Here is a 15,771-nt window from a genome sequence, read left to right as displayed (position 1 = left end):
ACAGTATTTGCGGTACATTGTTGATACTCCAATTTAAATTCCTTCAGATTGTAAAAAACAAGCCTGTGTAATGCATAAAAGCCTGTGTTACAGTAATGCATATAAAGTCTATGGGGGCAAGATATTCCCGATTTAAAAGCAAGAAGCACCTTGTATTTTTGTTTGAAAAAATTTACTGTATGCATGAAATGTGATTTATTTCTATTTATTTACAATGAGGGATTATTTAAAGCAGAGGGATGAGTTATTATTTATTATTGAGAATTAATTAATTTATTATTATTAATAATTATATATAGAAATGATTATTGCTGATGCAGCAATAGACCAAGGATTTCTTTGTTAGTAAATACTACATATCTACTTTATTTACACAATATTATGCATTTAAAATCCTACTTTCATGATTTTATTCACGTAACATTATGACTTACAAGAAGCTTGTGTTTGTTGCATGCAGGTGTGTCTGTGTTTCCTATTGGATTGGGTAACCAGTATGACCAGACTGAACTGAGCACGCTTGCGGGACAGCATGCTCAGGACAACATCATTCGGCTCAGCAGCACAGAGTACCTGCTCGCCATGGCTGCACTCGACCAGTCATTCACAGACAAACTCTGCAGGGGTGAGACTCACGTCTACACACACTCACACACATAGCACAATAAAACAGGAATACTGTAGCAGTTTGATTATAGTGATGATGATGATGATGATGTCCCTCAGCGGGTCCTCCTGGAGTGTGTGTGGATGATGACGGGAATGAACGGAAGGTGAGCTGTGTTTTAGTAGGATGTAAAATCCCCATCATTCCATCAAACTCATTGAAACTTAATTAAAACCTTTTGATTTTCTACCATTCAAACTCTTGATCTGATGCAAACCTTCCAAAAACAGTCTGTCTTTCACTGGATCTCGAGATCCAGAATATTTTCACTGAACCATACACTATGGGCCATTAACTTCATCTCTCAAAAAACCTAAGCTACAGCTGCTTGCTAACGAATAATTGAATAATAGGCTAGTAACATATTCGATGCACGGATGCAAACATGAATTCTTGGCCAATGCATTGCAAGCATTGGCAATGGCAGTACATAAGCTCTGAACTCAAGGGGGCGATAGAGTTCCATTTAAATGTTTAAGCCATTAAACCTCAATGTGATTTTATTTAGACAGCTATAAATGTCAACACTTAAACCAACTTGCTTTTAAAGAGTCTCTTCAGTCTGTTTTTCAGTAGATGTCCTGAAAGAGAAAAATGACAACAGAAAAAAGTTTATACTAATGCCCCCTATAGCACCACATTTCAGAATACAACAAATGCACACCGTAGCCTACATCGACAGAAGTGTTTGCAGTCCTTTACTTGCATAGAGTATGTTTCAGCCTGTCTGCGGCTGGACAAATTGGGGTTGTTTGAGCTTTTTCTGAAATTGCAATTTATAGTGCTATAAAACTCCAGGTTATAAAGTTCCAGGTTTGCATAAGCACTTTTCTTCACAAGTTTGGGAAGATGGTTGACTTGTGTTGCATTTTCAAATGCATGTTACAAATGACTCAAACTTAGAGGAGATGCAGAGATGGTTTTACTGTGAGACAAGCCACTCTGAGACAATGAAAACACTGGATCATGAGTAAAAAACACAGTGCAGCACTTCACTCTGAAATACACAGCACATTTACTTTATGAAAATAAATTGCAGCCTTTCTATTTGATTTTTGCTCTTAGCCATTTAGTGATTTCGGTTTTATTTTGATTAATCATGCAGCGTGTACCGCAGACTAACAAAGGCTCCTGATGTTCTGGTTTGTACATCTAAGTATCTGTTTTGATTAATTCTTTCCATCAGCCCGGTGAGACATGGTTGCTGCCAGACGGCTGTCACTCAGTGCTGTGCAACCCATCAGGCACGATAACAGTGCAGAGCCACCGCATCAACTGTGAGAAGATGGAGCCACCCGTCTGCAAAAACAACCTTCCAGCCCTCCGCTACAATCACACCTGTGGCTGTACCTGGACCTGTCCATGTAAAAACACACCCCTCACTATACAGAAAAGAATCCTGTTACTAATCTCACATTCAGCACCTGTATATCACCTGTATGCACTGCAACATAAGCAATATCACCTGTTGAGTCATCAGTTGTTTTCTTGTCTCATTATTTGATTTGACTGCCAAAAGTAGTGTCTTAACAAACTTGAATTAAAAATGCAAAATAACTAGTTGAAGATTAATTAAATATTCATTGAAGTCAAGTGACTACAATTTAATGTTCTACTGTTTAAAAAGTTGTTTGCTGACTATTGCATTATATAAACTGAATGAAAATGCATGAATTGTAAACATGCATACTTCTATTCCTACAGGTAGTTGCATGGGCAGCTCCACTAGTCACGTTGTGTCATTTTCGGGTGCAGCTCTGAAACTGAAAGCCGCTTGCTCCTATTTGCTGCTTCGCTCAGGAGGGCTGGAGCTAGTGTTGCATACAGCTGCCTGTCAAAGCTCACCCAATCAGATCTGCATGAAGAGTCTGGAGCTGAGGGAGGGTGGAACGAGTGTGGTACTACAGGATGACATGAAGGTTGATACACTGCAGAAGCATGCAAAGTGAAAAAGTTCACTAAATTAGCAAAAGAGGGTCAACATGTTTCTCTGTACTGCAGGTGACTGTAGGCGGTGAGATTACGGCAGTGCCATTCAGAAGTGAGGGAGTGACTGTGACACAAATTGGTGCAATACTGCACCAGCTGAGATCAGAGCAGCATGGTTTCACACTCACCTTCACTCCACACAGCAATGAGTTCCTGGTCAATATGGACATCTCCATGAAGCCCAACACCACTGGCTTATGTGGTAAATACACTTCCTTTAAGATTACAATAGTAATTTTTTTAGTTTGATTGCTTAGGAGGATTAGTCTGTCTGTATCAAGTCACGTGGAATTTAAAATTAATTATTTTAAATTTCATTTAATTTATCTAAAAGGGATTTAAGATGGAAAAACTGTCAAATACAAATCTGAAGAAATTTTCGAATTAAGAAATTGAAAGAAATTCATATATCAGCTCTGTGGGTTTTTTTGTTGTTGTTTTTCGTAATCATCTGGGGCATTTCTATTAGATGATATTAACACTTCTGTCATGAAAACTCTCAGAAAGTTTAGCATGGTAAGATATATGTCAATGCTAATGTGTTGGTCTTGGTGAAATAGATCTGCTACTCTGCTACTGTCGAGACTTGCCACTGCCAATACATCCACAGGCATACTGCTGTGAGCGTGTAGGAAATACTGCTGCAGCACAAACATGAAATAACACCCATATATAACATACATGAAATCACCCCATAGCAGATCTATACAGGTGGAGCTGGGGAAGGTGAGGGTTTCTGAAGCGCACTGCAAGTGTGACAGTAAGCACTAGACAACTATTTGAATGTTGAGCAGCAAGCTCATTGGCTGCAGATGTGAAAAGAAACCAATCAGCTGTGCCATAAGAATAATGATGTGATATCTGATTGGTTACACCTAAGTCATATAAGAATAATCAATGTAATGCCACCTGTAGGAATTTGTATTTAAATCAAGAGATCAAATGTATATTTCTTTAAAATTATTATATTTAACTTTAATAATAAGATATATAATATTGTATTATATGTAATGTATTATAAAATATAATACACACACACACACACACACACACACACACACACACATATATATATATATATATATATATATATATATATATATATACATGCTAGAAATTGATATATTTATTTATTTTAATAGTTAAATGTTTATTTCTTCAAATGTTTAATTTTAATTTAATAATTTATTTAAGAAAAAAACAAATAAAATGTGACTATACCGAATTTCTTTAAACTGCACATCCTCTTCCTGTAATTTTAATTTAAAGTCCAATTCAACATCCTGTGGTTTAACATGAAGCATGAATCAAAATAGGGCCTTTGTTATTTATTTTTTTTTACATAAAATTTTTCCCAACCACCCACTGTGTGATGTACATAACTGGTCCGTGTCTCTCTCAGGTTCCTGCTCTGATGATCAGACGGGTCTGGTGTTATCTGACGGCAGTGTGACCACAGACCCTGACATGTATCTGAAGGGATGGGCTCTGGGCGAGTGTGTCCAGCATCAGGAGGTTGTGTCGTGTGCTGCAGGTGTGTCGAAGGGCTGCGATGTGTTAAGTTCTGAGGTGTTCAGCCACTGTCACGCACTGGTCCCCCCGCAGGACTATATGCAGATCTGTCGGACTGTGGCCTGCCAGCCTAATGCGGTGTGTGACCTTGTTACTGCATACAGCAGTATGTGTCGTCAGCAGGGAGTGTGTGTGGACTGGAGGACGCCCACCCTCTGCCGTGAGTCTTCTGTGATTAATTGATTAATTGCAACCAAGTCAAACATGTGGGAAAATATGATATTGCAATGACGTAATATCCAAATATTTATTCTCCAGATGGACAAAATTAAATCTCTCCCCTCATAATTTCTTACTCTATATTCTCTTTTTTTGACTGGAAAATGTTGCATTGACAGAATTAAATACATTATGAACAGCATTTCATGTCATTAATAATTTTGTGTTCTACATGTTATTGGAATCAAAGTGTCAAATACTTGAATTTCACATTTTCTGTATGTAGCCATGTCATGCTCAGACTCAATGGAATATGACGCTTGTCGAACCGGATGTTTGGAGCAGTGTAGACGGAGCCAGTTCAGTCGTGGTGACATGATGGGTGATGGTTTAATGAAGGGCAATGGATCGTTGTGCTTGAACACTCCCACAGAGGGCTGTTTCTGCACTGAAGGGTCCGTGTTAATGGGAGATAAGTGTGTAAGCAAAGAAACCTGCAGCCAGTGCGTGGACCACAATGGGAAAACTTACAAGGTATGTTTATTTTTCCATTTATTAAACATCATGCCTTTATGATATTGCTATTGCCACCACTTTATAAAACCAATAAGCCTCTGTCAGTCTCCTGATATTAGTGTGTGTGTGTATGTGTGTGTGTGTGTGTGTGTGTGTGCGTGCTTCAGTTTATGGAAAGCTGGAATCCTGAGGAAAACCCCTGCCTTCTGTGTGTGTGTCTGGATCAGCAGCGCATTAACTGCACGGCGTTACCCTGCACCAACGCAAAAGGTAAAGACAAAGTGTGTATACATTCTCTCTCACTATCGCTCTTGTGCACTACACGATTAACAGCCTTATTTCTTGAAGTGGTTTCTCAATGTGTGTTGTCATGGCAACTGTTGCTGTGCTGCAGCCCCGGAGTGTGGACAATGTGAGGTTCTTCAGGAGAAGACGGAATCTATGTGCTGCCCTGAATATGAGTGTGGTGAGCTGAGAATACACATCTAACACAGAGAACCCAAAAATAACGTAAATATATGTGTGTATATATATTATATGTATATACTAAATACAATATATTTAGTATATATAATGTATATACCAAAAGTTCACACACACACACACATATATATATAGTTGTGTGTGTGTGTGTGTAAAAAAATATTTCTAGTTTTAATGGTTTAATTAAATTGTAACAATTAATAATTTTGTTTAATCACTACATTTTGTGCTTGAGTATACAAAACTGTGCCACACAGAGACATGCAGAATATGCAGTTTTCATATTTAAACCAAAGTCTTTTGTCCTTTCATATTTAGACACTAGTCCATATTATGATTTACAAGTGTACATGCCTACTTTTGATTTATTCATCCAAAATTTGTCTTGTACTGTAAAACCATTTTTATGACTGGATTCCGTGATTCAATCTGCATTTTCTGCATCATAGGGCCCTAGATATGTTATGTTTTCACTGCCCATACTCACAGATATGATGACATCTGATGCCACTACTTCAATATTGCTACGCTCTGCTGTGTGTGTTTGTAGTGTGTGACCCGAGCTGTAAGCGTCCAGATCCCCCTCACTGTGATCACGGGCTCAGTGTCGTCCTCACAAACCCTGGAGATTGTCTGCCAGTTTACCAGTGTGGTGAGAGCACGCACACACACACACATTCTCATTCGTTTCACAAAGATGGTTTTCAATCATATCAATCTGTTTCACCACCCTCTCTCAGTTTGCAAAAAGGATCAGTGTCCTGTGACAACAAAACCATCCTGCCCTGCATACAAGAAGCTGTCGGTCACACCGTCGAAGTGCTGCGATTCATATGAATGTGTGTGCAACTGTCAGAACATCACTCGCACCTGCCCCACCGGTTACATCATGAAGACAACTTCCAATGATTGCAACTGCATAGAGGTCACCTGCACGCCTGACAAGGTCGGCACGCTTTAGCGCTCTCGCTGTGCATGTGTTATTCACTTGGCGTTGGCCTTGCAGCTCCATGTCCTGATGAGTATACTCTACAATCAGCATGTAATCGACTATTTAATTGTGCAGGTGTGTGTGGTGGACACTGTGGTCTACCAGGTGGGCAGCAGGTGGGATGAGAAGTGTAAAACCTGCACCTGCACGGAGCAAACAGACAGACAGACCGGCCTGCACATCGCTCAGTGTGTGGACCCCGTCTGCAACCAGATCTGTCCTCTGGTGCGTCCTAAAATACATTTATTTTCTATCATTCTGTTTGATAAATATCACTGCCCTGCATCATATTTGCTGGATTAAACCCAATATTTGTTTCTTTTTAATTTTAGGGGAACTTTTAAAAATTGACTGCTTTTGTTATTTCTATAAGTGCATTAATAATTATACATATGCTGTATATTTATTTATTTATTATTTTGCTGTATATAACAATCTTCATATATTGTGAAAAAAAAATCTTAAACCTTAAATCTTAACCTTAGGTATTACACTTTAATGCACTTATAAATTGACAAAAACCATTCAAATTAGTTTCATTCAAAGCCACAAATGAAATGGAAGTAAAAACATATCTTCAATATTTTGTCATACATCCTAGTCAAATGGATTATTTGAAAAAAAAAATAAAGGGTGGGGACTTCGAGATGTTGGTATTGCACTTAAAAATGGGGAAAGCAGGTAAGAACGAGACAGGGTTTAAGTGGACTAAATTATCTGATTTGATTTATGTAGATCTGACATTAACAAACTAGTTAAAAAAAAATAAGAATATATCAATCATTCACATTAAGACCAATAACAAGCATTTAGAAAATAGACTAGAAAATAGACCGGTTGACTTTTCATTTCATGCTGGCAAGGCATGGTGGAATATTTTGTAATATAACCCCATAGACTCCCATAAAGTGACCAAAATATGATCGACTCTTTTGAATAGAGTCAGTAAACCTGTCTGGCACCTTAGCAACCAAATATCCAGGAAGCTATTTGCAACAGTACTTTGTTCAGAAAACGTAAAAATCTACTTAATATAATATTCCTCAACCCTTGGACATGTTAACAAGGAACCAATTTAAAAAGCTATTACATTTTGAAGAAAGAAACAAATAAATTTCCCCTTACAATAACCGGCAGTGATGAGTCGTCCACAATAAGCCCATGGACATTTATAGCTAAGAAAACAAGGGCTGATTATGATTTCAGATTGATTTTGTGTTTGTAGGGAACCACATACTCTCACTCAAATGATGAGTGCTGCGGTCACTGCCGTAAATCCAGCTGCGTGGAAGGAGGACATTTGAGACAGGCAAGTATTTCATGTCTTATTCCTCCTACTCTCTGTCTGTGTTTGAATACTGTGCATTTACATCTGAAAGACATTCTCTTTAACTCCACATGTGTGCAGGTGGGAGAGCAGTGGATGTCTCCGCAGGACAGATGTGTGTGGAGCCAATGTGTACAGATCAATGAGGAAGTGTTCGTCCAGCATATAAACGTGTCCTGCCACCTCATGGACACGCCGTCCTGTCCTCTGGGCACAGAGCTCCAGTGCAATACAGTAGATGATTGCTGCCCGACCTGCCACTGTGGTACACAGATTCACACACACAACAAACACAGAACATTAATTTAATGTCACACAATGGTGGATTAACTGGTCAAATTGACCTGCATAAAACAATATTTTACAATACTTCATTTTTTTTACATTTTAATTTTTTTTTTTAATTATAATACATATATTTTAATATTTATTAAAACATGACAGTGGAGTTTTTTAGCTGATTTGCTTAGTGCATGTTGGTGGCAAAAAACACTTAATATTAGGAATTCACACTATTGCGCACTTAAAAGAAAAGAACTCAAGACATTTGAAGAGTTAAATCTTTGCCATAATCGCTGTTCTTTTAGGTGAGTGTTGCATGATCATCTTAATAAAGAGGGCATCAATTATATATACACAATCGGTTAATTGATAAACAAAAGCCAATATTGGATATATTGAATATAAATGGAGAATCTCAATTGAGTTTTATTGAAAGAATTTATAAGAAACGCATCCGATTCTTGTAATTTTTTTATTTCTTGGTTTATTTAATGCCAAATAAGCAGCAAAGGCAGTCATAGTTGAAATGTAAAAATTAAAACATAATGAAACGTCAATAAATAAAAAAACATTACATTGAACATTGATGCAATATAGCTATTGTATGAGCTCTTTCAGGTTGATAATTGATAAATATTTTAACATTACTTTAGTCTTTTTAAAAATGTCCATTAATTAATTTTCTGAATAAAGCTGTTGATTCTTAACAGTAGAAAAAACATGAAGAGGCTTTATTTGCTTTGAAGTATTCATGTTGGACTCTGCACACACACATTGCCCATTCACTGCTGCTCTCTGTCATCTTTAATGCTGTTTTTATCTTTCTGCAGTTCCAATGGATGTCTGTGTGCGGAATCAAACTGTTATTGCGGTAAAGACGTTGAGTTAACATACAGAATACTAATGTGCCATGTGCAGATGTCTTGGTGCAAAACAGATTGACTTTGGGTCTTACTCTGTGTGTGTGTGTGAGTAGGTTGGAGAGCGAGTGATGCTGGATGTGTGCACACACTGCGAGTGTGTGAAAGATAAGAGGAGTTATCGGCTCTCTTGCAGGAAGATGAGCTGCACACCCTGCTCAGAGGTAAAACCCTTGCTCTTAAGATTATTAAAGGGGTAGTTCACCCAAAAAATGCTTTTGCATGTAATGAAAAACAATGAAAGGAGCACAGCTTTTAAAAAGCAGCTCTTCAGTTCCATTCACATTTTTATGTTGGATATGCTGCACCAAAATGTGGCGGGTTTGATGTGGCATGGTTCTCAAACGCCTTTTGAATAAGAAAATGAGACTGTCATTAAAGACAGTCATTAAATATGGCATGATGACGAGTCTTCATTTCTATGGAAAGGACTCTCAGCCCTATATGTATGAATACATGTGTGTTTTGTTTTATAGGGATATACGCTGGAGCCGATACCTAATGCTTGCTGTGGCCGTTGTGTAGCAACTGAATGTAACATCCGACGACCGGACGGACAGCTGGTCACTCTGAAAGTAATCAATGTCAATGTCAAAATAGCCAGAATAATCAGTGGGGAAGATTCAGGTTTGAATCCCTCCTCTCACCAAAAACTACCTCTATGTGCCAATGAACATGGTTGATGGCCAAAAGAATAAAACAGCCATATGTTTAGCAAGCTTAAGATCTGCAGCTTTGCTTGGAAGAGCTGTTTCAAACATTTCAAATGCACCCACTGAGTATATACACTATCATTTAAAATAAATGTTTTTTGTTTTATCAAGGATGCATTAAACTGTTCAGAAGTGACAGTAAAGACATTCATACTGTTACAAAATATTTCTATCTCAAATAAACTCTGCTCTCTGGAACTTTTCTATTCACGAAAGAATCCTGAAAAAAAACATTCAACACTGATAATAATCAGATAAGAAAGAGCAGCAAATCTTCGTATTAGAATGATTTCTGAAGGATCATGGGACACTGAAGACTGAAGGAATGATGCTGAAAATTCAGCTTTGATCAAAGGAATATATTTTAAAATATATTAAAATAGGACACCATTATTTGAAACATTTCACAATATTGCTGTTTTTACTATATTTGTATCAAATAAACGCAGCCATTGTGAGAAAAGGCAATTCAAAAACATTTAAAAAATGTAACTGACTCCAAACCTTTGAATGATTTTATACAGCATATTATCACAGTTTATTTAAGAAAACTACAGGAAAACCAAACCAAAAAGCAGAGAGTGAAGTGATCTGCAGTCTACATTTAAAAATCAACTATTAACGCTTGAGGAGGAGTCATATGAAACTATCTTCCGCCGTGAGCCAGCAGTTGGAGACCCCTGCTGTAAATGCTTCAGATGTTCTATCAATTTTCAGATAGAGTCATAAATGCATTAATTTGTGTGTGTGTTCAGGCAAATACAACACGTACAGATGGCTGCACTAAACACACATGCAGTGTGAATAAGGATGAAGAACTGGTTCTGGAGACGCTTGTGACAACATGTCCTCCATTTGACCGCAAACACTGTCTGGAACATGGGGTATGCACACACACACACACACACACACACACACACACACACTCTACTTTGCTAATCCTAAACCGGCAACATTGCTATCAAACGATTGCATGCCAAACTCCATTCCTAATCCTAAATCTACCAAACCCTAAACACCAATCCAGGAACATATTCTACTTCTAATAAACCACATTTAATGTATTGCACAATAACGAAAGTGAAACTATGTATTCTTTATCCACAGGGTAAAATAAGCCAGATTGGAGACACCTGCTGTGAGATGTGTAAGAACAACCACCAAAACCATCATTCATACATCCTGCTCACTTTATAAACCATCCTATGGCTGCCCGATTCACTTAAAAAATTAAACCAAAATCGCAATATGGATTAGTGAGATTATCAAAGACAGCCACTTAATTAAATATATGCACGTGTGTTTAAGAGTAAAACACATCACAGTGTTCATTTAGACATGGTCATGTGTTTTTCAGCTTCTCAGAGCTGCTCGGTTCGCTCTAACTCATTTCTACACAAACTCCATTGCTGCTCTTGAGTTTGAGTTGCCCACTTTAACTTTCCAGACTTGTAATGAAATGCTCATCAATAAAAGAGAAGCTCCAAGTTAAATACAGTTAAAAACAAATCCCCACAGTTTTACGTCAAAATAATTTTTTATAATTATAACGAATGTTAGTATTTTAATTTTATTTGTAATGTAAAATAAAACAATATATTTTTTCTTAGATACTTTTTCTATTACAGTGAAATAGTAGGAGAATAATATTTCTTATTTTGTTGAGTGGTTTTATTTTATTATTAATATTAATTATTACTATTATTGTATAGCAATATCTATATATAATCACTTTTGGGCCAATTTTTTTTTTTATCAATTTTTATCAGAAAAAAATTCGGCATTTTTCTCTGAGATCATGCAGCCCTACTCCATCCTGCTGATCTGAACATGATGTGTGGATATGTCTGTTTAGGTACTGAGCCAGAATGCAGAAGGACTGTGGGTTTGCTGAATTACATTAGAGTGGATGACTGCCAATCAGAAGAAAAGATAGAACTCACTTACTGCGAGGTATGTCGATACATTTTAATAACAATAACAATACCATGAAGCTATGAAAGTGTTATTTATCTGTATTTTTTCTCACCCACAGGGAAAGTGTGGCAGCAAGTCTATGTACTCTCTGGACAAGCACAAGGTCGAGAGCGAGTGTGTATGTTGCTCAGCTACAGGCACCGTGCCCATGAATGTTCCCCTGCGCTGCGCTAACGGCACACAAACACACCACCAAGTCCTTGCCGTCACTGGCTGCGACTGCATGTCACATGCCTGTCCGACCGACTAAAAGCAGACACACACACTTGATAAAATAGCATACAAGTGAAAAATTGCTACAATACTTTTTTACACTGTATATGTATCTACATCCGGTATGTTGCTTAGTGGAGTTTGCTCAGTTGCTCAGTGGAGTAACAGATAATAACTGAGCACTTTATCATACATATCTGTTTTTATTTCAACATATAGACTATTAAGACTCATCATTAATCAATAAACAATAATTTCTGATTTCTGATTTCCCATCTTGCCATAAAAAATCTGTCTATACAAATATATTTTTGATCCTGAACGACTATTATGTGTTGCTGTAGTTTATGGGTGTTTATAGACTGACCTACAATAAAGAACAAGTACTCGACTTGTACCACTCAGTGTAGCTCTAGACACTTGAACTCATTTGTGTGAGAGTGTTTGTGTGCATGGAGAATACTGAGCAGTCAGTTAGTTGTGAAGGGTGTTGAAGGGTGCAATTCACACATGTGGAGGACATGATTCACAAATCAAATATTGGTTATTACATTGTCGGCCTCATGAAATATTGAGTAATATAAAGAAAAAACATTCCATGTATGGCATTTCTGCACATTTCCACACATCTTTGGTTTTATAGCATCTTTATGTTCTGAAAGGTTTTAAATAATATTTAAATCTATAAAATATGTGTCAATTCCAGCTGCCATGACTTTAATAATACCTGTACAGTCATCTGGAAATCATGTCCGAAAGTTTGTTCATTAAACCAGTCACTGCATTATTATGATGTGTTTTAAAGGTAATTATGAAAGTGTATGACTGCTCCATGCATTCACTGGTGGGATTTAATACACTATTAGTGATCCGATTTTTCAAATTGCTGGCTAAATGATTGCTTTAGTTTTCTAATTAACAACCATTTAATATTTCCTCTTAAATGAACTGACTGAATAAGCAATGTAAAATACACATAATTGAGTCTGCTAAGGCTGATAACTGCTAACACATAACTGCAGGTTCAGTTCAGAGAAGATATGACTCAAGAAAATGTCAGTGTGCTTTTAAACAAAGCACATAACCCTAGCTTTATCCAAGCAGACAATAGGCTACAAATCAGTTTGGACATAGAAAGCATAAGCTAAATAGAGAAAATTACTGTTTAAATGTCAACAGCCTTTAGATATTTATTCCAAAGTATATAATAACTCTTTATCTTTATAGACTCAGTTCACAATTAATTCACAATTAAAATGGTTAATTAAATTTAGTTCCCATTCAATGAAAGTAAAAGGTTACCAAACTCGAAAAGATACAATAAAGCACCATACCTGCCACTAAAGTAGTCCCTAGGACTCATGCGCTATATTCCATGTCTTCCTTTACAGCATTTAAATCTCTTTTGCATATGTATATTCAAATATGGTGCATGAAAACGTCTTTATGCTACAAGTCAATTCCCACGTATACCATAGTATAATGCATGCAAAAAGTAGTACATAAAATAAGTAACATCCCACTATGCGGTATTTGAATAGTAAAGTAGTAGGCGAACAATATCCGGATGATGTGCTAGCTAGAATTATGAATTCACTATATCATAAAGCCATATGAGAGGAGCTGTCAGATTTAAAAAGTTTGTGAAAATATAGAGAACTGTAAACTAGGAAACGATCTCAAAACTCTGGCCATTTGATAATCAATTGCGGGTGACAAATCATTTTAGTCATTTAATCATTTAGTCCCCAAACTCTGGAACAACGTACCTAAGATTATTCAGGAGGCAGACACATTCGTTCAGTTTGAATCTAGATTAAAAACCCATCTCTTTAATCTGGTTTACACATAACACACTATCACATCTCTATAATTGAAATTGATAGGCTGCATTAATTAGGTCAGCGGGAACTGGGAACACTACCCATAGCACACTTCAGCAGAGACCATGTCAACTAGATCTGCCGCAGAGACCGATCCCCTGCGAAGACCTTGTAACCTAGACAGCCACTGGCACAAGACTACTGGAACCAGACAAGTCCTCTGCACAATTCTGTCTTGTGTTGCAGCCTGGAATTAAACCATGCCATGCTGAGTTTGTCTGTCCAGAGAAGAGCTGACCCCCCGACTGAGTCTGGCTTCTCCCAAGGTTTTTTTTTTTCTCCATTTCTGTCACCTTTGGTAGTTTTGGTTCCTTGTCGCATTTGGCTTGCTTAGTTGAGGATGCTTAATTTCTGGCATTATTGTCAACTAGATTGCACAGACATTATTTGAACTGAACTCAGCTGGATGATGACATCACTGATCAATGATGAACTGACTTGAACTGAAAAACTGAGTGTTTACTATTGTTGTCTTGAATTATCGACACATATTCTTATTTAACATTAAAGCTGCTTTGACACAATCTGTATTGTGTAATGTGCTAAATAAATAAAGGTGACTTGACTATTTTAATGAATCATTTGATTGAGACTCTGATTCTGCCTAATCAGAACAACGTGAGGGTGAGTAGCCTACATGACGACAGCTTTTTCATTCCTTTCTAAACTATTGCTTTATGTATTATATGAAGCTTGATCATAATAAAACATATTACATGTTATTTTTAAAATATTTAGTTCAATTAGACTTAAGCATTTAGCGTCTGTTTGTGAGAGACACCTGTGTGTGTGAGGGGGAGGGCGGTTGTGTCGGCTGTCACTGTTCTCTTGGTGCACGCGCGCTGTGTCCGACTCTCAATGGAAGTTTGAGCGTCTCGAGCGCTCCACGGAATTAACGGAAGCAGCACGAGCGCGTTAAGCTGCGCGGGGCCGCGAGCGGATTGTCAACCATCTCACCGGGAACATGAACATGGCACTGAACAGGTCTCCCTCTGACACGGGTAAGTACCAGCCTTGACATTCCGGTTCATGTTGTTTGTTGATGTTGTTGTTTTTGCGCGCGTGCATTGGTTTTGCTAAGCCAGAGGGAAAATGCATTTGGTGTTTGTCTGTAAAAATTGGCACTTCAATAAATTGGCTTGTTTGATTATCGATTTTTATTCAACTGTTGCAAACGCATGCATGCTATTTCATGTACTAGGATATTTATAGTCAATTAGTCTGATGTGGTGAAAACTGAAAATTTGATTGGCACCAAACTGGTCGTTCATGTTAATTGCAGTGAGGCGCGCGCCATTATTTGCCCCTTCAGACGGGCTGTCACACTTTAACACTCGTTAACGTTGTAACTAATTGTGTAAGAATTCATCCTTTTGCTTTGGAAAACAATAAGATGGCTAAGTGTGTCGGAGGGGGTTTGTATAATTAGCTGGGGCAATAAGCTGGAGCTATTTCAAGCGCCATCTGACGCCTTGTGTTGTTTTATCATAACAATCAAAAAATGTATGATCTTTTTTTTCTTTCTTTTTATTTTTACATTGACGACAGAATGGAAACTGATTTGATATGAAAGCACTGGGAAATAAATGCACAAATAGACTATGGTGTGATGCATGGTTTGGTCAGGTGGTCTAAATGCGCTTAGATTTCTCCAAGAGTCATGAATCCCTGTGTTTGTTTACCTGAAGGCATGAGGCATATTTAAGTGACGCTTTAGTCGGGGTGTGAGAATATTTAAAAGGACTACAGGTGTACGTGTCGCTGTTTCTATCATCAGAGTCCGTTTAATGCATTGACACACAGCCTTCAATTATGTCGCTGTCCTTAGTGCTGAAAGCTTTTGGTCTCTACATTTAAATAGACTCTCTCTCTCTCTCTCTCTCTCTCTCTCTCTCTCTCTCTCTCTCTCGCAATTCCATTTATATTTCAGCAATTTATTGGCATGATTGCTTTGCATGCATTTTGTCAATGCACACACAAATTATCTGACATAAGAGAAAAATGCCATAAAAGAAGACTTTCAGCAAGATATTATTAGACATCAAAATTAACTTGTGAATATCTCTCTAACAGAAAATT

At 37.5% G+C, this 15,771-nt stretch overlaps 1 protein-coding gene across 1 annotated transcript in view; it reads left to right on the top strand.

Annotated features, from left to right (window-relative positions):
* The window catches only part of LOC113100326 (von Willebrand factor-like), a 30,814-nt gene extending 18,590 nt beyond the window's left edge, over nucleotides 1-12,224 (top strand). The window contains 21 exon segments of the mRNA XM_026265128.1: nucleotides 461-625; nucleotides 727-773; nucleotides 1,854-2,031; nucleotides 2,372-2,586; nucleotides 2,669-2,858; nucleotides 4,059-4,388; nucleotides 4,674-4,921; nucleotides 5,071-5,173; nucleotides 5,298-5,369; nucleotides 5,937-6,038; nucleotides 6,127-6,332; nucleotides 6,453-6,602; nucleotides 7,603-7,686; nucleotides 7,786-7,969; nucleotides 8,817-8,857; nucleotides 8,963-9,070; nucleotides 9,383-9,481; nucleotides 10,375-10,503; nucleotides 10,727-10,766; nucleotides 11,475-11,572; nucleotides 11,655-12,224. Of these exon segments, the coding sequence (XP_026120913.1) occupies nucleotides 461-625; nucleotides 727-773; nucleotides 1,854-2,031; nucleotides 2,372-2,586; nucleotides 2,669-2,858; nucleotides 4,059-4,388; nucleotides 4,674-4,921; nucleotides 5,071-5,173; nucleotides 5,298-5,369; nucleotides 5,937-6,038; nucleotides 6,127-6,332; nucleotides 6,453-6,602; nucleotides 7,603-7,686; nucleotides 7,786-7,969; nucleotides 8,817-8,857; nucleotides 8,963-9,070; nucleotides 9,383-9,481; nucleotides 10,375-10,503; nucleotides 10,727-10,766; nucleotides 11,475-11,572; nucleotides 11,655-11,846 (2,981 nt within the window). The 3' untranslated portion in view covers nucleotides 11,847-12,224.
* Nucleotides 12,225-15,771: the final 3,547 nt, after the last annotated feature.

This window comes from Carassius auratus, unplaced genomic scaffold (assembly GCF_003368295.1).
Source record: "Carassius auratus strain Wakin unplaced genomic scaffold, ASM336829v1 scaf_tig00217246, whole genome shotgun sequence".
In the NCBI taxonomy this organism is placed as follows: domain Eukaryota; kingdom Metazoa; phylum Chordata; class Actinopteri; order Cypriniformes; family Cyprinidae; genus Carassius; species Carassius auratus.
The sequence above is the reverse complement of the archived record's forward strand: the minus strand, read 5'-3'. Positions and strand labels throughout refer to the sequence as shown.